This window comes from Propithecus coquereli, unplaced genomic scaffold (genome assembly GCF_000956105.1).
Source record: "Propithecus coquereli isolate 6110/MARCELLA unplaced genomic scaffold, Pcoq_1.0 Scaffold459, whole genome shotgun sequence".
Taxonomy (NCBI): Eukaryota; Metazoa; Chordata; class Mammalia; order Primates; family Indriidae; genus Propithecus; species Propithecus coquereli.
The window spans coordinates 1,413,666-1,438,920 of record NW_012150385.1 but is presented as its reverse complement, the minus strand read 5'-3'; the positions used below and the strand labels follow the sequence as shown (position 1 = coordinate 1,438,920).

The 25,255-nt window shown below is 39.6% G+C and overlaps 1 protein-coding gene across 1 annotated transcript; it reads right to left on the bottom strand.

Moving 5' to 3' along the window:
• Nucleotides 1-1,364: 1,364 nt before the first annotated feature.
• GINS1 (GINS complex subunit 1 (Psf1 homolog)) lies at nt 1,365-24,917 on the bottom strand. The gene is made up of 7 exons (XM_012655031.1): nt 24,792-24,917; nt 20,190-20,254; nt 17,165-17,263; nt 16,449-16,539; nt 10,177-10,293; nt 4,051-4,125; nt 1,365-1,433 (listed from the first exon to the last, which is right to left on the bottom strand). Exons 1-7 carry the CDS (start codon nt 24,864-24,866, stop codon nt 1,365-1,367), a joined length of 591 nt encoding a protein of 196 aa, XP_012510485.1. The 5' UTR covers nt 24,867-24,917.
• Nucleotides 24,918-25,255: the final 338 nt, after the last annotated feature.

Genomic DNA, 25,255 nt, shown 5'->3' with positions numbered 1-25,255 from the left:
CTCCACAATGTCAAAATTTGCAACTAGTATACATTCATTTCAAATAAGGATTGTACTTAATTATTATTTTATTTAGGGAATCATACACAAAGGACACCAAATGATGTAAGTTCAGGAAAGATGCTGGCTGGCTACATGACACACCCTCCACAGGAGTGTCCCCTTGAGCCATTCTGGGTGGGCTGCAGGGCTCACCTGTGCACGTGGGAGTTGATACGAGGAAAGGGGAAGTGACCACTGACCCAGAGCTAAAACATCAACATCATCCATCCGACTCATTAGGGAAATTTTTCTTATTCTTAAGTGAGTAGAGATTTCTAAGGAAATTGATCTGGGTGTGAAGATTATGGGGAGAAATTATTTTCAATAATGAAAATAACCTACAAAGGGCAGCCTACTGACCTAAGCAGGTCTGTCAGAAAACAAACAGATCCACATCCTAGGTGAAGTCTATTACTTGATCTCTTGACAATAATTTTGGCCAGAAACATTCCCTTGTATAAAAATCAAACTGCATACACAGCATGTGCTAGGAACTGGTCTGTCTGGATGTGTAAGTTTGAATACTTCTTTCAGACGACATGGCTGGGGAATGGCCACTGACCACAAGGCTGGACCAGTTTATGCCGCTGTGACTCCTACCATTCACAGTCCAGCAGATGATAAAAATGGACCTTAACTTAGGCAGCCCACTCTTCAGGTGACTCCATGATCAATGTGAGTCTCAGGGAAAACGGTACCAAGTTCCTTCTCTGGCCCTAATTTCCACATCCCTTTCCAAAGTGGCGATACCCATGCTGACCCACAGCCACGAGCCAAACCAGCCACTACTGAAAATGGGCAAAATCCATGTGTCCTTCCTTCCCAAACAGCCAGATGATAAATTAGTAAGTCATTAAACATTAAATATACTGAAAATTTCTACAGATCATCATCTTTCCATATATCACCAGCCCATGTGATATGGAAACATGTATTCCAGAAATTCAGCTCCTGGCTTGTACAACGCACAACCAGAAAACAACACAAGATGCACACTCTCATTATTTAAAAGAGATTAAAATATAGTAACGTTTACTTTCATTTAAAAGAATACATTGTAATAACTGTAGGAATGTTATGATACAGCTTATTACAAAAAGGAGTAGAAAGAATACAACAGTGTACAACATAAAAAAACACAAGTTCCTAAGAGTTAGCAAATCATTCTGCTTAGCCGAGTATTCCTGGTTATCTTAAAGGATGTCCATATCTTTTTAAATCAAAGAGGGAGGTGGAGGGAGGGTGGAGAGCGAGTGTAGAAGATTCCGAGTTCGCCAGTGAAGGCCGGCGGTGCTCCGGCGCAGGATCACGTGCGGTCACCGTCACGACAGGACGTGCTCCAGGACCCCTTGTCTGATCAGCTGCTCACACTTCCACCGAGGTAAAAAGTGCTGAGGGGAACGGAGTGGGGGAAAAGTCAGAGAAACGCTTGGGAAAGAATGTGAAATTACTTTTGGCATCATTAAAAAGCAACACTGATTAGATAGTTTCCAAATTCCAATAGCTCAGTATTAATAGTTAAAAGTTAAACTCAACTATATGAGTGTATTTACTGTTTTAATCCACCGATAAATGGATGCCACTAAGAGCTGTACTGAATTCTGATTTTTATAAATGAATTCATAGTTTACTTAAATTCAATTCAACTAAAAACTTCTGAATTCTAGTAGATATTTTCCTTACTGTTTGCATTTTTAAGTTACGCACAGAAAAACTCAGATGGGTGAGATCTTGGGCGCTGGGTTATAACTGGTCCAGCAGCCAATCAGGAAGACCAAGGAAAGGAACATCTTCTCCATGAAACTGCTCCAGGATTTGAGAATCTGAACATTTATTCTTCTAATAATAACACTGACAACTTTTCTCCTGTATTTTTCAAGGACTGAAAGTGTTTCACACCTACAATGTGGGTTGCTGTTCACATGCTGTGTGTGAAGATGCTGCTACCCAGCTAAATGCTTGTCCTGTGTCCTCCAGAGAGGACACCACTCTTGCACTCAGGGAACCAAAGGCAAGTGAAAGAAATCTCCTTTCCTCCTTAGCACAGAAGTGAACATTTACTACACCCCAGAGTATAGGGGTGCGGCGGCAGTACAGGAAAGGAAGCAAGGCAGGAAGACTTTCCAAGCTCACGGGTAGTCAAAGAAATCTTAAAGATTTCAAGGAAGCAAAATGTACCATCAGTGGCATTGTGCACCAAAGGTCCTGCCTCACAAACCCAAGGCCTAATGGGAGGCTGGTGACCAAATCCTTCTAAACCGGTCATAAAGACACACAGGCTGAGGGCTGTTGTCTACTTGTTAACTGAATCTTTAACAAGCCTTAAAAATGTAAAATGTAAAAAAAAACCACCACAAAACACACTTAGTTGTTCATTTATGCTGTTATTAAAAGGAGGGGGAATTCTGATCTCTGGACAGAAAGAAACAATACTTGCCATATTGACAAGTATAAAAGAATATACGTTAAGAAAACATTTGCCTACTAACGCTTTTACATCATGTGAATGACCAGCACCACAGATTCTATAGCAAATCGATAATAGATGTGGTTGCACATCAGAAGCCCCTTATTATCAACTATGGTTGATTAACAGGGTTTTTTCTAATGTCAACATTTTTATAATCGAGGATGGGGTCACAGCTGAGAGATAAAAGCATCACCATGAGGAAGGTTTTTCCATGGTCCACACAGAAAAATGAAATGGCCCAGCACAGAAGCAAACATGCACACTGGTGGGCAGATCAGCCTTTCTCAGGCAGAAGCCTGAGAAAGAAATTCAACCACAGAGAAGTGTTTGGGATGAAGGGACGTTTTGCGTATCTTGCTTTATGAAGATGGCTTAGTTCTTGTGAACCAGAGCTTCCTCCTGGATCCTCCAGAAACACACATTCTTATAAGAGTATTCATTTGTCATCTGCTTTCAATGCATTAGTGTCCTACTTCTAAGAGGACACTTGGGTGTGAAATTGTTGCCTTAATAACCAAAGACTTTGGGGTAGCCTCAAAATCTGTTTTTAAAATATTCAATCTTTGTTTTAGAAAACGATTTAAAGCTCCAAGGGTACTAGTAAAATAAAATAACAACTCATCCTCTATTAGGGAAATAAGCCCAAGGACCACGTGACCTGAAGCATTCTTTTGCTCTCCGGCATCAACAAAGTGAGCACCAGTGACTTAGGGTCATCAGATACTAACGGGCTACACCACGAGAGCAGGCAAAGAAAGAAAGTGGCTTTTATGAGGTCATTTGTCAGAAACTTCAAAAAATTGGAACAGGAGAAAAATAAATTTAGCTAACATGAATTCAGCTAATGTGAATTTGAAGATTTCTAAGGAAACAATAAATATATTGAGATTGTTTATGAGGAAAAATTTAGCTTAAGCTACAACTTTACAATTTTAATCTTTCCCTGTTAGATTCTGCTATGTTTATATACTAACTACTTAGAAATTCTTGATCTATATCATTGTTTCCTAAAGAACTAGGATTTATAAAGTGAAGTATGAGCTAAAATGAGTGCTTAGCAACATTTTTACAAATGTAAGTTGATGAAAGGAACTAAATCCAACAGTTAAACAGCCTCTGGATAATTATCTACCATTTAACCAGAATAAGGCCCATTGTGATAACTGCCCTAGAAAATGCTTAGTTTTTTTTTTCTAAAAGACAGAGTCTCACTCTGTTGCCCTAGCTGGAGTGCAGTGGCATCATCATAGCCCACTGCAACCTCAAACTCTTGAGCTCAAGCGATCCTCTTGCCTCAGCCTCCCAAGTAGCTGGGACTATAGGTGTGTGCTACTATACCCAGCTAATTTTTTCTATTTTTTGTAGAGACAGGGTCTTGCTCTTGCTCAGGCTGGCCTCATCCTCCTGAGCCCAAGCGATCTTCCCACCTCAGCTTCCCAGAGTGCTGGGGTCACAGGTGTGAGCACCACACCCGACCCCCAATATTTCTACCATTCAATACTCTCGTAAGATTTAAAGAATATGAAGACAAGAAATACCTGGCTATTTTTTTTTAACAGGATGGAAGTGCCATCGTCAACTTCAAATTCTCCATAGTCTTTTAGACACCGGACCTGAAAAGAAAAACTGATGCTTTATCTAAATTATTTTTTAATATGTAGTGACCAAAAAGTAAACAGGCATTATATAAATACCCAAACAGTAAAAAGTACAAGACTTTCTGTTTGTTTCATCTCTGTGTGCCTAGGCCTAGTACTACCACTTGGTACTCTCATGGTTCACTTGTCCTGTTGTGACAGGGAGGGAGAAGAGTGGCAAAATCTCTGAACGTGTACGTATGTCAGCACTGACAGCAAGGAAGCCCAGGGAGCTGGGCAAGAGGGACAACATCGCTGGATCCTTTCCCCTCTAAAAATCCTGAAAAATTAAGCAGGTGAAATATCTGTCTACAATGCAAGTTTTAGATCTGTTTCAGCCTGCTTCTTATTGACCGCTCCCACAAAATACCAATATCTGAGAAGAGGACACAGGCAGGTCTGTAAACTTGTTGTTGGAAGAGATTCTTCCAATCCCCTTTAATATTCACATTCCTTTCCAAGAATACTTAGAAGTACATCGGCAAAGAACAGATGCAGCCTCACAGGACAGGATTTAGGAGAGACTCTTAGTCCCAAGGTGGGAGGGTGAGGCGGCCTTCTGACAGCCACCTCTACAACTGCAGACAAGGCCATTCAAAGGTGTCCCCGGGTGCAGGTTGCAGACCTGGCTACAGCACTAAGTGCTGCTACAGGAAATAAGGCAGACATTCTTCCTCTCCTGTGAGAGGAAGTTTATTCTCCTGGGTAAGAGTACTGACCTGCTGCTGCCTCCAGCAGAGCCCGCTCCGGCAGCAGCCCTGTCTTCTGCTCTTCCAGATAGCGTCATCACGTCCTGTGACTCCTCTGGAATTTCACCATGATTCCCCAAGTATTTTAACTTAACATGGGAAATATTACTCTAGAAGCCCCCCACCACACACACCTATTTGGTTCTGTAAATAAACCATTATTTTGGAAAATCTTGAACACATTCAAAAGTAAAAAGACTACTATGACGACCTTCCATGGTCCCTTCAACTGGCTTCAATAAATATCAACATGTGGCCAAATTTGTTCCCTTCACCCACTTCTGGACTATTTTGAAGCAAATCGTAGACATCATTTCACAATTTCATCATTAATAGCTAATCTCAATAATTTTTAATACCATGAAATATCTAGCTAGTATACAAGTTTCCAAGTAGAAATCAGAATCCAACAGAGCTACACATTACAAGTTTTTGACATGTCTCGTAAATCTCTTTTAATCTATGAGTTTCCCTTCCTCTTTTTTATGTTTTTCTTTCCATGTGGCAATTTATTTGTGGAAGAAACTGGGTGAGTAGTTTGGTATAACTTCCCGCAACCAAAATTTTGTTGTGGATTTCTGTGAGGTCATTTTACATGTCCCTCTGCCTCTGAATTCCAAAAAATTAGAAATGAGGTCAAGAGGCTTTATCAGCTAAGGTGTGATTTTTTTGGCCAGTGGTGTCATGTACTTCCTGTTACAAGGCGACACAAAGCATAAAGTGGCTGTCTCTCTTTGGGTGTTGACTGATCAGTGGGTCTGGGTGCCATCCATACGTGTGCATATCCATTCATAATAAAGCTTTCCATTAACTATTCACTGAAAGGTTTCAGTAGCTAAAGATTACAAAATGGCGTTAATCTAGTTCTTTTAATCTCGATGCATTTGTTCGGGGGATTCCTCTATAAAAAAGAAATTCCCAAGGTAAACTACTGGGCTACCCTGAGACATGGTTTGTGCAGTAAAGGCAGATGGGGGCTCAATTCCATTCTCTATTAGGCTGGTGCGTAAGTAAAATTGCGGTTTTAGCATTGTTGAAATTTGCTGTTTGATATTGGAATACGTTCTTAAATAAATGTGGTTATGTTATACATCATTTTAATGCCCATTTCTCGCTTTATATTTTCTTGTTAATGATTTACTACTTGCTGTTTATTTTACATTTATTTTAGACTATGGAAATGATATTAGACAAAAAGCAAATTCGAGCGATCTTCTTATTCGAGTTCAAAATGGGTCGTAAAGCAGCAGAGACAACTCGCAACATCAACAACACATTTGGCCCAGGAACTGCTAATGAATGTACAGTGCAGTGGTGGTTCAAGAAGTTTTGCAAAGGAGACAAGAGCCTTGAAGATGAGGAGTGCAGTGGCTGGTCATCGGGAGTTGACAACAACCAATTGAGAGCAATCATCGAAGCTGATCCTCTTACAACTACATGAGAAATTGCCGAAGAACTCGAGGTCAACCATTCTGTAGTCGTTTGGCATTTGAGCAAACTGGAAAGGTGAAAAACCTTGTTAAGTGGGTACCTCATGAACTGACCAAAACTCAAAAAAAAGCAGCGTTTTGAAGTGTCATCTTCTCTTCTTGTAAGAAAGAACAAACCGTTTCTTGATCGGATTGTGACATGTGACAAAAAGTGGATTTTATACGACAACCAGCGAAGACCAGCCCAGTGGTTGGACTGAGAATAAGCTCCAAAGCACCTCCCAAAGCCAAGCTTGCACCACAAAAAGGTCATGGGCACTGTTTGGTGGTCTGCTGCTGGTTTGATCCACTACAGCTTTCTGAATCCTGGCGAAACCATGACATCTGAGAAGTCTGCTCAACAAATCGATGAGATGCACCAAAACTGCAACACCTGCCCCTGGCATTGGTCAACAGAAAGGGCCCAATTCTTCTCCACGACAACGCTCGACTGCAGTGGCACAACCAACGCTTCAAAAGTTGAACGAATTAGGCTACAAAGTTTTGTCTCATCTGCCATATTCACCTGCCCTCTCACCAACTGCCTACCACTTCCTCAAGCATCTTGACAACTTTTTGCAGGGAAAATGCTTCCACAACCAGCAGGATGCAGAAAATGCTTTCCAAGAGTTTGTCAAATCCCGGAGCACAGATTTTTATGCTACAGGAATAAACAAACTTATTTCTTGTTGGCAAAAATATGTTGATTGTAATGGTTCCTATTTTGATTAATAAAGATGTGTTTGATCCTAGTTATAATGATTTAAAATTCACGGTCCGTCCAAAATCGCAATTACTTTTGCACCAACCTATTTGCCATCTTTGAAAATGAGCTGGGTCCCTCTTTTTCTCCAAGGAGACCCAAAAAGTTTTATTTTTTAAATTTTTGTTGTTTGATGTCATTACGCATTCATGCTGCTAACTAACTGATGTGATCCAATTCACTACAGTTATTCCTTGTTTTGATGCTCAAACTGCCCACTCTCTGGCCAGTGAGAGCTCCTTCAAACTGGCTCCCAAGTCCTTCCAGCACTCCCCACAGAGTCCCTGGCACCTCCCTTCCTTTCTGGGAAGACAAGGTATTCCACATTCAGCTTGTACATTTTTTATTCAAGACCTAGAATCAACCATTTTTTTTTTCAAGGAGTCCTGGTTTCCTTTCCCCCTGGTGGGAAATGGCATTTAGACTCTAAAATTATGTACATTCATGGTTAACTCTGGGTTGGTTGTTGTCTCTAGGCCTTTTCCGTGGGCAGAGCTAATAAATTCCGCCCCCCCCCATTTTTTAAAAAAGAGATGATTCATAAGTCCATCCTGACATTTCAAACTCAAGTTTAGAAAGATGAAAGTTTCCCTTAACTTTCCCACTTAGTATTCCACTTAGTATTTTTAAATTTCTTTTCTATCATCTTGAAAAATTTTGGTTCCTAGTAACATGACATTTTTGCTCTAATTCTTCAATATGTAAACTGTTTCAAAATAACAGTAACAATATTATTACTAATAATATGATTAATAAAAACATGTTAAGACCTCTTTACAATTTTTTTGTCCTTAGAATATACATACTGGGAATATACAATCAACTTATATGTTTAAAGCAATTTAAATAATTCCTGGATTCTGGGAAGATGGTAGAATAGGAAGCATCAGGAATTGGTCTCCCCAATAATTGCACTGGCAGACTTTGTCTGATGTCTTGGTACTCTGGAGCCTATTAAAAGCTTGAGGTTGGAGCTTGGACAGTAAATTGTGTCAATTTTTATCAATTTTGCTCTTAACATGGTAGTAGCTACCCCTCCCCTGCCCTCAGCCCTGTGGCAGGCAGCACCGCATGTGTTCCTGAAGGAGCTTGTACTCAGGTTACAGAAGCAGAGCAAAGCACCCTGTGCTGGCTGCCAGCTGCTGTTCCTGATCACAGCCATGCAGACAACGAGGTGGACAGCCATGGCTGCTGCACCTCCCCAAATGCTGCAAGCCACTCTTCTTCTTGCTGAAGTGAATTCCAGGGGATTGAAAGGGCCAGCACCCTTCTTCTCCCCCTTTCATTTTTCTCTTTTTCTCCTTTTGGGAGCCAGACATTAAAGACCAGGACATTCTAAAGCAACTGTATATACAGGGAAAATTCCAACGTGACCACACATGCCCAGGGAAAGGCACAGGCTCAGAAAAGACTTGAGAAGACCTTAAGATTATACCTCAGGCTGATTTTTGGCACAGAGACAGCCTACAACAATCAAATAAACAAAAATAATAAATAGAAACAGTAACAAAAAACAGCAAACCCTGGGGAAGGCAGAGAATCTGACTTATAGGGTTACGACATTATTAGATTTAAATGTCTGGTTTTCAACAGCAAAAACTGACAAAATTGAAGGGAGAAACAGACAATAATAGTTGAATACTTTAATACCCCACTCTCAATAATGGACAGAAGATAAGTAAGCAGAGGGCTTAACAAAAAAAAACAACTAGATGTAACAGACATACACAAGACACCCTACTCAACAACAGCAGTACACACATTCTTCTCAAGTGCACATAGAACATTTTCCATGACAGGCCACATCAGACTACAAGTTAAGTCTCAGGAGTTTTAAAAAGATAACACACAAAATTTCTGCCTGAATAGACATTTCACCAAAGAAGACATATAAATAGATTATAATAAACACATAAAAAGATACTCAACATAACTATTAATAATCATTAGGGCAATGCAAGTCAAAGCCATAATGAGATACCATTTGACACCCTTTAGGATGGCTATGATTAAAAAAAGAAAAAGAAAAACAAAATACTAGGTGTGGGTGAAGATGCAGAGAATCTGGAATGCTGTGCACTGTTGGCAAGAAGGTAAAATGGTATAGCTACTGTGGAAAACAGTACGGCTGTTCCTCAAAATTTAAAGATAGTATTACCATGTGATCTAGCAATTCCACTCTGGGTGTGTACCCAAAAGCACTGAACGCAGGGTCTCAAAGATACATGTACCTCCATGTCAGCACCAGCATCAGTCACCCACATCAGCAGCAGCATCAGTCACAAAAGCCAGAACACGGATGCAGCCACAAGTGTCCATCGATGGATGAACAGATAAGCAAAATGTGGCAGATCCATACAAAGGAATATTACTTAGTCTTAGAAAAAAAAAGGAAATTCTGACACATGCTATAGTACAGATGAACCTTGAGGACATCATGCTAAGTGAAAAAAGCCAGTCACAAAATGACAAACACTGTATGACTCCATTTATGAGCCAATTAGAGTAGTCAAATTCAGAGAGACAGAAAGTAGAATGGTGGATGCCAGCAGCTGTGGAGACAGGGAATTGGAGAGTTACTGTTTCATAAGATGAAAAAAATATCTGGACATGGATGATAGTGCTGGTTGCACAACATTATGAAAGTCTTTAACACCACTGAACCGTACACTTAAAAATGGTAAATTTATGTGTATTTTATAATTTTAAAAAGTGAAAAAATTTAAAAACTAAACAAAACAAAGCAAGAATAATTCCTATTTGACTAATCCACCAACTTGAAAGACAGGTTCATTTGTTTTCAAAACTTAGTGATTGGTTTTCCATTTTTATTTAATTTTGTTTTAATAAGTACAACATTTACATGGTTCAGAAGTCAAAATTAAAATAGGTATATGCAGAAAATTTTAGCTGCCTCCTATTCTGTTATCCCCCTATAGGTAGCTTTTTTGGTTTTGGTTTACGTTTCCTTTCTTTTATAATAGAAGCTAATATATAAGCACAATCTACATATTTTAAAAAATGCACTTTTAAAAGGTATACATACTTCAATATACAGGCTTTTTGGAGGCTTCATATCCTGTGTAATGTCCAAACCTTCATCTCCTCCCAGTGACCTCATATAAGTAGCAAGGGACTTTTTATAATGATTGAACCACTCCATCTGCAAACATAAGAGATTGGTCATTTGACAAAGTTGTAAGAAAACTTGCACAAACTGCATACTCATCCTTTCAAAAACAGTATACATCTCAACATGAATAATTATTGTGACCATTCATTCATTTACACTACAAACATTATTGATTGCCCTCTATGATCTAGGCATTGGTCTGGGTACTTAATTAAGATCAATCATTCAACAAATCGAACAAAAATCTCTGCTCTCACAGGGCTTACATTCCAGCATACTTAATCATAAACCTCAAGAACATTCAAACAGAAACAGAAACATGAAAGAGACACTATTTTAGAGTTATGCTTTCCTCAAACTCTGAACTAATGCTATTTCTTTTCTTTCTTTCTTTTTTTTGAGATCGGATCTTACTCTGTCACTCAGGCTTGAGTGCAGTGGCACAATCATAACTCACTGCAACCTCAAACTCCTGGGCTCAAGTGATCCTCCCGCCTTAGCCTCCCGATTATCTCAGACCACAGGCATGTGCCACCATGCTTTGGCTAATTTTTAATCAATTTTTTGTAGAGACGGTGTCTCACTATGTTGCCTAGGTTCGTCTTGAGAATGCAGAGTAATTATAAAGGGTTTCTTTTTGGGGTGATGAAAATGTTCTGGAATAAGATGGTCATAATCGATGCATAACTCTGTGAACATACTAAAAACCACTGAACTGTACATTTTAAAATGGTAAACTTCATGCTATGAATTGTATCTTAGTAAATCTGTTATTTTTTAAAAAAAACTGTTGTGAGAACTGAAAGAAGACCCTAAATATATGGAGGGATATACCACGTTCACAGATTGGATGATTCAATATTGTAATAATGTCAACTGATCTATAGATTCAATTCAATCTCAACCAAAACCTGAACTCTTTTAAAAATGGAACTTGAGAAATTGAGTCTAAAATTTACATGGAAGTGGAAAGGGCCCAAAATAGTTGAAACACTCTTGAAAAAGAACAAGACATAAAGTTACAGCAATGACAACAGTGGAATTGGTGTAAAGACAGACAAATAGGCTAACAAAATGCCATTCAAAATCCACAGAAATACTGACGTTCAATATATCACGAAGGTGGCACCAGGCGCACAGTGATGGAGAAAGGAGGATCTTTTCAATAAATGGTGCCAAGTCAACTCGATATCCATTCTCAAAAATGAAATGTGACTCCTACAGTATACACAAAAAACAACCCCAGTACTGGAGATCTCTTTGTGAAAGGTAAAATACAGCCCCTAAAAGCTTACGTAGAAAAATATCTTAATAACCTTGGGGTAGACAATGATTTCTCCAATTGGACAAGAAACAAAAACAAAAAACTAACCATAGAGGCAAAAATTAATAAGTTGGTCACATTAATAATAATCCAGAACTTCTGTTTATTACAAGATGCCATTAGGAAATTGCAAAGTCAAAAGCTACAGCGGTGCAGACAATATCTTCAATACACATAATTGACAAAGGACATAAATAACCAGAATATAAATGCTACGAAGTAATAAGAAAAAGACCCAAATGTCCATCAACTGATGACTGGATGTGAAGTAAAAATAAGTAAGAGACTTGAATATATATTTCACAAAAGGGGATATCCAAATGGCCAATAAACAAAAGAATACACTCAGTTTCATTAATCAGTAAAACACCAATTAAAATGAAAATGAGATACCACTACATACTATCACAGAGGCTGAATGTAGAGACTGACTGCATGGGTGCAAATGTGGACCAACAGGAGCCAGAGACACTGCTGATGGGAACAGAAAGGACACAGTCCTTTGGACAACCACCGGACACTATCTAGGTGAACATACATATACGCTACAGACTAAACCCAGAGGTCCTGAATGCCAAGGGGGCATGTGGCAAGATCCGGTGACACTCTGGTTGCCATGACTTGAGGGAGGGGAGCACTACTGGCTGGTTTCTAGTGGGTAGAGCCCAGGGCTGCTGCTAAATATCCTACAATGCTCAAGACAGCTCTCAACAAATATTTATTCAAACCAAAACGTCAACAGTATTGAGGTTTAAAAACCCTGGACACAAGTGACCATATAAATTATATGTTGTCCATATAATTTATTGTAAAAAGGTATCCAGAACACTTTTGAGAATAAGAGGTAATATTAATAATTATGTTGGGACAACAGGCATAAACTAGGATATATCGCTCCTCTACTGGCAATTCCACTCCCAGGTACCTATCAGAAGTGCATAATTACCATACTACAACAATGGTCATAATGGCATTGTTCATCACTGTCAAAAACTGAAAACAATATCAACAATAAATTGCAGTCTCTACTTGGAATAAAATACTATACAGCAGTGAAAAGAAATGAACTACAGCTAATACATCAACAGGGTAGAATCTCAAAAATATGTTTAGTTAAAGATGTTGGTCGTTAAAGAATTACTTCATGAATGTATTTATATAAAGCTCAAAAAATGAGCAACATTATAGTGTTTAAACAGGATGCATGCCTAGGTGGTAAAATAATAATGTTTTAAATAGTAAGGAAGTGATTAGTCTCCACAAAAGTCAGGAGGTTAGTGGCCACTAGGAGGAGGGACACTGCTTTTGGGGCCACATCCTCTTTCTTAACAGGGTCATAGGTATGTGTGAGGTCCTCAGTGACACACCATTAGGCTGCACATCTGTGTTTTGTGCACCTTTCTGTATGTGCATATGTGTGTCCACATATATGTTTGATTTCATAATGCAAATGGTTAAATTAAGGGATCAAGAAAGATTCCAAAGGACTCAAAACGGATATATGCCTAGGTGGGTAAAAACTGCACTATATTTTATAATAACAAAAGATAAAAAATATTATTTTTGTATTGATAAGTATGATGAAATAGTTTCCTTAGAGAGATGTTTCCAAATGAGTAAAAAAAGAGATCTTTCCACCTTGGTCTTTTTTACAGTGTCTCCATTGAGAATAATCAGAAGCTGCTTTGGCAATGAGGGCATTACCCCTATCCAGTCTCATTCATGGATGTAAGGGCAAAGTAGAATAGACACGATTCTTCCACAAAACATACTGACACAAAATATTTATTTATGGAAAAATATTAATGGGAAAGGAAAAACATTTATTTTCATTGTCTTTCATGTGTTAGTGGCTTGAAGATTTTACATGTGTGTGTGTGTATGTGTGTGTATACATATATTTTTTTGTTTGTTTGTTTGTTTGTTTTAGAGACAAGGTCTCGCTCTGTTGCCCAGGCTGGAGTACAGTCGCAGGATCACAGCTCACTGCAACCTCGAATTCCTGGGCTCAAGTGATCCTCCCGCCTTGGCCTTGCAAAGTGCTGGGATTATGGGAATGAACTACCATGCCCAGCCTAAGATTCTACATTTAAATAGAAATTTTAGGCAATCAAAAAACAAAGCCAAAGAAAACACAAAATATTTTACTATTCTGAAATTAGATATTGAGAAGATTTTTACATATTATCTATATACCCACTTTCATATTCTTCCAATGGTGGTTTCTCTAAACATTGCTAAAGCACAATCGTCTCTGTTTCATGTTGGTGCCTTGTATTAGCTCTGCTTTTTACTTTTATTGTTGCTATAAGTCAACAATATTGAGATCATCATCCCTGCTAATATTTATACAAAGTGCTTACTGTGGACCAAGAAAATGCTAAAATTTTAACATGCATTATTTTGTTTACTCCTTATAATCAACCCAGATATAAGTACTATTATTTTCTTTTCATCAATGAAGAACTAAAGCTTTGAGAGATTGGATAATTTACCAGAGGGCTCAGAGTTAATAAACAAGGTGGGTACGTGAACCCAGGTGGCAGACTTGAGCCCACATGTCACCACTGAAGCACTACGCTTGGGTAACAGACACTCGTGGTGACACTCAGACCTGATGGTCTCCTGTAAGGTGTCAGGGATACCCAGGAATATTCTTTGTTGCTGGTCCAAAATGGTTGATACAGTTGCACCATGCCACTGCTCAGGCAGGGCTATCTGCAGTCTGGTACCAAGTGTACCTATATTGGTTTCTTATTGTCATCCTTGAGTTTTTCCAAAACTCTACTACTGAGAGACAGAAGACAAGTATATTTCTTTTTATAGATGAGGACACTGGGATAGAAGGAAGTCATTTGCCAGTTTTACAGTAATGCACAAACTCTTCCAAGAAACTCTCAGGTTTTACTACTCTCAAACGGCTTAATCTCTAGACCCATTAACATTCTTTTATATGCTGTTGATATGGTTATATTTTATTAACATAGGAATTGACTTTGCTAATTCAATAATCACAAAAAAATGCTATCCTCAGAAATACATTGCCCAATATGAAATCTAATAGATGTGCTTGAATAAATGTATAGTTTGCAGCCATTTATAAAAGTCTAAGAAATACACTAATCTATTATGAAATATTTTATGAGAAAAATCATGATATTAACAGCTATCGTTAGAGAAACAACACAGTATTCTGTTCATTTCACCATAATACACAAGAAATACCCTAAAGTTTAATTAACATTAAGTAGATCTGAACACAAAGAACATGGAAACAAACTGAAAACTGAAGTACTAACATGTTACCAATTTCATAGTTATTGGCAAATCTGAGATAGAGGTTACTCATTTATTTATCCAGAAAATGGAAAGAATAAAAAGACCAATGAAAGTCTGTTAGCAAATTGATCACCACTTTCGAAACTGTGCAGAAGCTAATGGCAAATGAATTGAACATTTGCTTTGTTAAGCTATGTGCTATGGTACCCAAACATAGTAACTGTTGACATTATTGAGTGCCATCCTATGCTGCATTCCATATGGATCACCTGAAGTAACCCTGTGATTAGCCTTGTAATAACTGTGTTGTAGAATAGAGAATTTCGCTGGCCTTTGTCCCCTGTTCCTGGGAGGTGGCTCCTAAAATCCTTGGACTTTCTCAAGTGATAGGAGTGTCTTGTTATTTGTGGTGGGCCCTGATCACATGTGCTAATGGGGAGACTCATATTGGGCCCTCAGATAGTCTGTGCTAACAAGATGACTCAGAGTCCGGGCTGGCTGCCCCAGAAAGACCAACCATGTGATGAGAGGATGGGGCTTCATCCTTGTTATCAGTGTGACCTCCAGGGAGGGGTGGGAATTGGGCTCAATCACAGGACCAAGATTCAATCAGTCTATGTAATGAAACTCCAACACACTGGACAGCCAAGCATGTGTGAGCTTCCCTGGTTGATAATCCTCTGTGTGTTGTTACACATAAATGTGCCAGGACAATGATGCATCCTGATCCCTCAGGGAAAGGATATTGGAAGCTTCAAGTTTGGAACCCTCCCAGACCTTACTCTATGAGTCTCTTCATTTGGCTGGCTCTCATTTGTATCTTTTTTGCTGTAATAAAAACTGTAATGTTAAGTATAGTGGTTTCCTGAGTTCTGTGAGTCATTCTAGTGAATTATTGAACCTAAGGGGATAGTGAGACCCCTGAACTTGCGGCTGGCATCTCAAGGGAGGGCAGGCTTGAGGAAGACTAAGCACTTAACCCGTGATGTCTGCCCTAACTGCAGGTAATGTCAGAAGTCACTGCAACCTGCAACATGTAGGTACTATGATCCTCATTTTGTAAATGAGGAAATTTAGGCATAGAGAGAGGTCAAGTTACATGCTCAAGATTAGACAGTTAGTGGAGAGCCAGAATTTGAATCCAAGTCTGCCGGACTTCAACCCTATGTCCTTAAATATTGGGCTAGCTCTGTGCCTCAGTGACTAGACAAATCAAGAGCTTCATTACAAATATGAATTTGCAATGTTGACTTGGAAAGCGCACATGTGTGCACACACACGATTTTATGGAAAACTCCCAAATAATGATGCCAGTTTTTTAATCCTACTGATGGATCACTAATCACTATTATAATGACACTCTACTTTGTAAAGTAACAGCAGAGTTTTTCATATAGCATTTAAAATTACTCCTCACCACATTATTTCCTATCACACTATATACTAAATAAATACAAACCAAAAATTGCTGAAAACAGAGGTTAAAAACAAAAAGAGAAATACCAATAAATACTATTTTAGAACAATGCCAGCACTTCAGCATTTTCCAAATTCATACGCTTGAACAACAATGCTAACTTACTTCATCAGCAGACATGTGGAATTGTAATGCGTTCGGCAAGACGCTGCCATATTCCCACCTGAGCGCTCTGATCCGAAGCAACCGGTCATACCTAGGACACTGAGAAGGTATTAGCGGCATAAGAATAACAGGGGCGTCAGAAGTGCTTCTGGCAAGTAGAGACCCAGGACTCAAAAGAGCCTGAGTGTCACGTGTGGACTTTACTTGGCTCCTGACGCAAACAGCCAGTTGTGAGAGACAAGGGGGCCGTGAGCACACACTGGAGAGCAGGCCTGAAGGTACCGTCCCCTCCTCCAGGCGTGACAGAAGCACCAGGGCCCTGGGGGAGAAGGTCCCAAAGGTCCTATTTCTTACAGAAATAAGAAAAATACTAAAAACACTACTGTATTCAGTGGTGAAGTGCCATGATGCTCTAAAATAGTGTGGCATGAACAAATAAGACACAATGAAGAAAATACAGTAAAACAATATAAGTCATTAAACCTATATGAGATAGCTCCTTGGGGTTCATTATGATATTATTCTCCCTACTCCCAACATTTTCTAAATGTTGCAATTTTTCATAAGAAAAAGTTTTAAAAATGGAAAAAAGAAAAATTTGGAATGATTATAAAGAGAGACAAATCTAAGATTTCCTGCTATCCATATGAAAGGGTTAACACATGTAAAACCCTCCAGTGTTCTCTGCCACCACAAGCAAAAACTGAGAAGCTTACAGGTATGCTACAGTGCAGCGTCGATTTCTTAACAAAGAACAGTGTCGAAATTTGATGGTTGGTATCAAATCACTTCGTCCACCTGACTTTGTTTCATTCCTGATAAAAAGCATTTAAAGAAGAAAATATGTATATTTCAGAGTAAGTAAAATTTCCAAAGACACTAACAACTGACTTATATGCTTGTTTTTATCCATTTGTGATTAGCAGTTAACCTAAGTTAGTAACTACCTGCACAGGTTAAAAGATAAAAAGCCAAAAGCTAAATAACTTGCCTAAGATCATGCTATCTAAGATACATTTCATTTAGCCATTTGGTACTTTGCATCTTTGCACACTGATTAATCTCTATTATAATTTCCAAATGACAAACATCGTGTTTACCCACTTTTTGGAATTCGCTTATCATGCTGAGATAAGAGACAAACCTAACATTTTGGTTCATGAGATTATGGTCTTCTGTCATGTTGTTATTCTATGTAGTACTTGTCTTTCAGTGGTACTTTCAAATCCTCATAATACAGTGAGTTAAAATGAGGTAAAAATGGTCTTTCACTCATCTAACAAATATTTGTTGATCTTGAACTAAGTGTATTATTGTACTTCAGTATTACACAGAGAGGGAGAAAACTTTGGTTTTACCCTATAAAAAGTACACATCTTTAGATACTAGAATAAGTATCACATTTTAAAAGCAAATGTACAGAATGAATAAGAATCTATTTTGGGCTGGGCGCGGTGGCTCACGCCTGTAATCCTAGCACTCTGGGAGGCTGAGGCGGGCGGATTGTTTGAGCTCAGGAGTTCGAAACCAGCCTGAGCAAGAGCGAGACCCCCGTCTCTACTAAAAATACAAAGAAATTAATCGGACAACTAAAAATATATAGAAAAAAATTAGCCGGGTATGGTGGCACATGCCTGTAGTCCCAGCTACTTGGGAGGCTGAGGCAGAAGGATCGCTTGAGCCCGGGAGTTTGAGGTTGCTGTGAGATAGGATGACGCCACGGCACTCTAGCCCAGGCAACACAGTGAGACTCTGTCTCAAAAAAAAAAGAATCTATTTTGGAGTTTTAAAAGAAACTAGATGAATATGAAAAGGATTCATTCATGCAATGCCTGCTCCACGCTAGGCACTGTGCCAGGCCCTGATAATACAGGCAAAATACATGTCTGATCCTATCATGTTTTCTAGATCTGTTCTATGCTCTTCTGCCACCCTATGAAAGTCTGACTTATTCCCCACATTGTTTACAGTGTGCTCTGGATTGTAAGGATATAGCACAAATAAATACACTCAACCTAACAGAGTACTTTATTAAGAGGGCTTTCTAAAAAGATCCACATTTATATATGAGTAATTAAGAAGGAATAATTTCTTTTCACAAATAATTTTAACCAGAAAGGTAACAATAGCCTCCCCAGGAAGAAACTAGGAGGCTGGGGGACAGAATTTTGGATCATGAATTTGCAAATGGTACAAAACATGGAATATAGGAAAATCATTCTTTTGCTGGACTAAGGCCTGTCAGGTCACCTCGAACACACTTCTTTACTCTGCTCACTTTTTACCTAGTCTGGTCACCTCTCCAGTCACCGGATGACCAGCATCCCCCTCTGCTCAGCTCCTCCAGACTACACAGCAGCCAGCATGATCTTTTTTTGTTTATTTGTTTATTTCTTTTTCTCTCCCCTACTTATATAAGTGGGATCTTTTAATTCATGAACTGGCAGCCACCTGCCCCACACTTAAACATCTAAGCTCCAGCCACATTCCTTTTCTTTAAGCATCAGTTTCCTGGGGACCCCATCCTCTTTCATGACTCAGGGCCTTTGTATTCACGCTTCCTCCACCTAAAATGCTCTTTGCCCACAATCATTGCCTCACTAAAACCCTCCTCTCCTTCAGGACTCACCTGAAATGTCTCTTCCTTTGAGAGAACTTCCCTGATCTCTCAACCTAAGCTAAATATTCAATTCATTTTTCTCTCTCCTGGCACTCTTGTTGCTTTCCTTCATAGCACATATTCCAATTTGGTGCATCTGTATTTGGTATCTGTCTTTCGCACTAGACTGTAAGGGCCACAGGGACAGGAATCTTGACTGTGTTGTTTACCGCTGTAATACCAGAGCCACTTATCAGCACAAATTTGTTTAGTCATATTTGTTGAATGACTCAATGAACAGCCTGGGAACTTGAGTTTGGGACTTTACATTTATTTGCCTTATACTTACTGCAAACCTGTTGAGGTTCAGTTTCTTATTCCACTTGTAAAGACTTTTCTGTATGTATCCTTAAACACAACAGTTGGAAAATGCTCCTATCACTTTGCGTGTCCTACAAATCTTACTGCATGCTCTTGATTTCTACTTCCAAATAACCTATTAAAACATTGCAGTTAACGAGGCCAAACAGGAAAGTGCGTGTCACAGAGATAGACTTTTCTCTAGGCTGAGATAGGAATATCTCAACTTTGACCCAGTACTTGGTTCCCTTTTGTGTCTTACTATTCATCAAGTCACAGGAACCTACAGACTTTGTCCTACAGCCCAGATTCTCCCCTGTGCCAACTACCATGGTCAGCTCTAAACAGTCATAAATCTAGAGCCCTCTCTGGACCTACTACACTGCCACCTTTGGTAGCACTAGTTCTCAGTGAACTCCACTCAGGCTATCAAAAACCACTGCAGCTCCTGCTAAGTTTACAAATTGCCCAATCTCCGTTTAACAAAATGTTAATGAAAATAAATAGTGGAAACTATGTATTTCACTTCATTGGGGTTTTTACTTTTATGTTTTATTTTAGGGTATGTCATTTCTTTTAGGTCTACCTTAACTCCTTTCAACTCATATCAGTCAAACAATAAATATTTATTAAGCAGTGATCAGCACTAGTCCTGTGCTATTTTGTATAGCTAGAGTATGATCGGGCTCATAGAAAATTTTAAAAAAACCTAATGCAAGGTTATCTGATTTCAGCATATTACTTCTTAAACTGTTTTAGAATATTAATCTTATCAAACTTACACATCAGACTGGTTTTGTTCATATAAAGCTTTCATCTCCTCCAGAACTTGTCTGAGTCCGTCCTCCTAAAACATAAACATATTGGTACATATTTATTAATTTCTCCCACCAATTCTGTGGCAATATTCTACCCACACTATACGGTATTTATCTTTGATTTATATTATCAAAAAGCAATAGTTCTTTCACACCCTGTTACAATAACAATTGTTGGCAGGGATGTGGAGAAATTGGACCCCTTGTATGTTGCTAGTGGGAATGTAAAATAGTAGATCCCTGTGGAAAAAAACCTGGTGTGCCTCAAAAAGTTGAACATAGAATTACCATATGATGCAGCAATTCCACCCCTAGGTATATACTCAAGAAAAATGAAAACATTCATTATTCAAATAGTTGTACATAAATGTTTTTAGCAGCATTATTCATAATAGTTAAAATGTGGAAACAACCCAAATGTCCATCAACTGATGGATGGATAAACCAAATGTGGTATATCCATTCAATGGACTATCATTCAAACACAAAAAACGACGAAGTACTGACAATGCTATAACATGGATGAACCTTGAAAATATTATGCTGAGTGAAAGATGTCAGGCACAAAAGGATAACTATTGTATGATTCCACTTATCTGAAATATCTAGCATAGGCAAATCCAAAGAGACAGAAAGTAGACTAGATATTACCAGGAGCTGCTTACCAGGAGCTGGGAGTGGGGAAGGGGGAATTATTGCTTAATCATGAGAGTTTCTGTTTGAAGTGATCGAAAGTTTTGGAAATAAGATAGGGGTGATGGTCACACAAAAATGTGAATGTAATTAATGCCACTCAAGTGTACATTTAAAAATGGTTAATACGGTAAACTTTATACTATGTATATTTTACTACAGTAAAAAAAATAAGGAGGCTGGATGTGGTGGCTCATGCCTGTAATCTTGGCACTTTTGGAGGCTGCAGTGGGAGGATCACTTGAGGCCAGGAGTTCAAGACCTGCCTGGGCAACATAGTGAGAGCCTATCTCTATAAAAAATTAAAACTTAGCTAGGCATGGTGGTGTGTGATTGTATTCCCAGCTACTTGGGAGGCTGAGGCAGGATTGCTTTGCCCATGAGCTTGAGGTTGCAGTGAGCTATAATGATGCCACTGCACTCCAGCTTGGGTAATAGAGCAAGACTCTGTCTCAGAAAAAAAAAAAAGAAAAAGGAAAAAAGCACAACAAAAAGGAATGAACTACTGACAACACACTGAGTAAGGACAATCTCAAATACATTATACTAAGCAAAAGAAGCCAGACACAAGTACGTACGATATGATTTCATCTGGCCCTTTACAGAAGAAGTTTGTCAACTCCTGGCACATTGAATCCAACAATATGTAAAAAAGACAAATATAATCTGTAGTCAGAGAAAGCAAATTTGTGGTTGTGTAAGGCTACAGGTGGGAGGTAGCTACAAAGTGGGACAAGGGAACCCCTGGGGTTACAGAAATCTTGACCAGGGTGGTGGTTATAAAGATACATACATTTGTCAAAATTCAAAAACTTATTAAAATGCATATTTTGTTGCATATGTTATACCTCAATAAAATTGATGACAAAAAATCAATAGGCCTACAGAAGCAATAAGGCATAACAAAAATATGTAGATAATTTCTTACTTACTGAAAAATGGTGTTAAAAGGTTAATACCAAGAAAAAAAGGAACAATGTTTTGAGTTTGTACTGTAAAAACAGAAAGTCGAAAGGAGTTTTTCTACTATCCACTGCAGTGCAAATTTTCCCTTGGAAAGACAAAACATTAGAATTCTGAAATTCTTAAATGTTGCACAGTAGATCTGCCAACAATCTAAAGAGAAGTGATCCCATCTACTTTTCCCAATTTATTTTTAGGGCCAAAATATATGTATTAGCAAAAATGCTTTGGTATACTACTGGCACAATTACAAAATCAACTATTTAACACTGCTCAAAAGAGATAATTCCTGATAAAAAATGTAAGCATGAATTCTATCTTCCCTTTCATCATCTGGTTAAAAAAATACCATGGAAAGATCTGCTTTATTAGAATTCAGTTAAATATTCCTTTCATCAGTAAATATTATTTTAAGGAATAGTTGAAATTCTTGTGCAATTAACATCTGCAGGTATATAAAAACCAAATTCAGATTCAGATCTTTGTCTATAGTGGGAATAACATTTATTCTACGCCCCCACCTCAGATGTAAGCCACTGAGAGCCCAATATAATTTTCTTAAAAATGCACTTTTTAATTTAAAAAAAAATTACCAGTTCTGCATATAGAAAGGGGTAATCACTTTTCAATTTGCTGAACACATCATCTAACCACGTAGGATTCTGGAAGCAACAGGCAGAGCCCCTGCTCTAAACCCACTGGTTATCACACTCCCCCCACCCCCCAGGAATGATTCTTGAAAGCCTGGGCCTCTCAGATCCACCTTCCACCTTCCCCACTCAGTTGAGTCAGAGAGGCCCATCTTTGCAGGCTGAGTCTGTCAGGCTGCTGAGTCACCTGACTAGCAGGTAGGTTTGTCAGTGTAAGGCATTAGTAAGACAAACTAAGACAAACCTAGAAAAGAGAGTGATTTCATAATTTCTAAGACCTACTCCAGCCCCCCAAAATTGTAAACCAGCACTCGTCTTAAAATTTGAGTGAAAAAGAGAGCCAGACCAAGAGTCAGAGCCAGGTTCCAAATCTAGCTAGGCCAGCACCTGTTTGGACAAGTCTCTCTGCCTCTTTGGGCCTGTTTCCTCATGGGTCTGATGACCTCTAAAGTTCTTAGTTCTCCGACTCCAGCATGCAGCTACACTTTACAGCTCAGAAACCCCTACATTCCAGCATCTCTACTGAGCTTCACACTGTTGTCTTCTAACTTTTTAAATGAGGTAACTGTTTTGAAGTTGAAAAAACAGATTAGAATCCAGAAAACCTGTGTTCAAATTGAGCCTCTGCCTCCACTATGCGGTAAATTTAGACAAATCCCTTAACTTGACCCATAATTTCTCTTGGCTCAGTCTCCTCATATGTAAAATAACCTAATTGTCTTTTAATGTTTAAAACAAAACTCATCACTTTCCCTAAAACACTCTTCCTCTTCCTGAAGTCTGATGTTGTTTACTCAGTTACCTGAGAATTCTCCCAGGACCCCGACCCCTCCCTCTCATTCATTACCCACCCATCTCCTGTCTGAAAAGTCACATGTCCTGTTTGTCACATCTCTAAAACACAGACACTGATCTCAGTGCCACTAATCTGACGCAGTTTGGGCCACACACATCTCTCACATGGTCTATCAACCACCCACTAGCCATATCGTCCCTGTACTTTCTTCTCTTCAATCCATTCCCCATATTGCTGCCATAGTTATCCTTAAAACACAAAAATTATCCTATCACTCGCCCCACCTCATGTAAGCTTCCAAAATGCCTTACAAGTGAGTATGAAACTCTTCTGAGCTGCGAGCCACCTTCATAGCCTCCCCACACATCCTGTTGGTCACCCTTTCCATGTGTCTTTGTGCTGTGGCATCTTTTGGCTGGGATTTGTCACTCTCTTCTCAGAGTGATTTCATCTCTGAGGATGATAAGGCTCAAATATACCCTTCTTGGCCTCAGCTCACACTGGTGTTTCTCCTTTGTGTCTACATCTCTTTGGTATCATTTATCACGCTGCACTCTATTACCTGTCTTCATGACCTTCTCCCAACAGAATGAGTTCTGGCATCCAAACAGTGGCTGCTCTATTAATAGGAGTAGTGAAATACAGAATTTAGAGTGCGCGCTGGAGCTAGAGTGCCAGGGTTCAAATCCTAGCTTTACTTCTTACTGGCTGTGTCGTCTTAGGCAAGATACTTAAATTTCCCCAAGCCTATGTGTATACAACTGGCAAAAATGGAAAACAGTGGTTTAAAACTCAAAGGGTTATTATAAAGATGAGATAATGTAGGTCAATTGCTTAGCACCCTGTCTAGGGTAGCAGTAATAGAAAAATAAAAATAATAGTAATAGTAGCAGCAGCAGAAATAATATTAACAGCTAACACTGACTCAGCCCTTACTGTATGTCACTGTTCAGAGACCCTTACATACACCCACTGAGGCCTCAACACTCCATGAGGTGGGTAGTATTATCATCCTTGTCTTCCCCCATTTTTGCATACATGAAAACTAAGAACACAGAAAGACTGAGTAACTGCCTCAAAGTCCCAGTACGGAGCCAGAATCCCAGTCTGGTTCCAGAGACTTGGCTTTTAATCACCACGCATCGCTGCCTGATTGAGCAATAAATGCTAATTATCAGGCAACCAATAAACGGTTAAACAAAGAAACAAGACTATACACACAGGAAATTCACCAAATCGCTGGGTGATATAAGCATGAATGCTTTTTATTCCCTCCTATATTTTCTTTGCCGCGTTCCAGGATTTTTATTCTGGACCTCGGAGTTGAGAAAGTGAGAAAGTAAACCCCGCAGGAGAGGCCATCCCTCCCCCAGGCCCGCTCACGCCCCCAGACCCTCCCCTAAAACTCCGCTCCTCCAGCCCTCCCCCCTGGACAACCAGCATCCATCTACCCCGTCCCCTCACATTGAAGGCGGGCAGCTGCCCTTCGGGAGCGCGGTGCAGCTCGCGGACCAACTCCATGGCCTTTTCGCAGAACATGGCACAGGCGTCCTGCTCCTGCGGCCTCGCCAACCGCCAGCTCTCACGACGAAACGGTCACGGGGCTCTTAGCCACCACGCTCCTTCGGTTCTCAGTCCTGCGGCTGCAGCGGCTCGCCTCCGCCACCGCTCCGCGCTTTGGCGCCAAACAGGCCTCACCAATAGGAACGCGCTACCGGTATCGCGGCCTACGGCTGCCGAAAAGAGACATTTGCGTCCGCAGCGCAGCCTCAGCACTAGAGGGGCGGGGTGAGAGGGATGCTTCCCCGGCGAGGTCCGTCCTCGCTGGGCAGAGAGCCTGTAGCAGAGATGCTGGTTCGATTTCCGTGGCCGGCCAGGCGACTGCGCTCAGCACAGTTGGGGATAAATGCACGCCCGCAGCTTCCTTT

Excerpts from the sequence above, each read along its gene's own strand:
- GINS1 (XM_012655031.1), bottom strand. The coding sequence starts at position 24,866 with ATGTTCTGCGAAAAGGCCATGGAGTTGGTCCGCGAGCTGCACCGCGCT. Across the intron at positions 4,126-10,176 it reads CAAAAAGCCTGTATATTGAA|GTCCGGTGTCTAAAAGACTA; the intron begins GTATGTATACCT and ends TTTTCTTTTCAG. Across the intron at positions 1,434-4,050 it reads TGTTAAAAAAAAATAGCCAG|CACTTTTTACCTCGGTGGAA; the intron begins GTATTTCTTGTC and ends CGTTCCCCTCAG.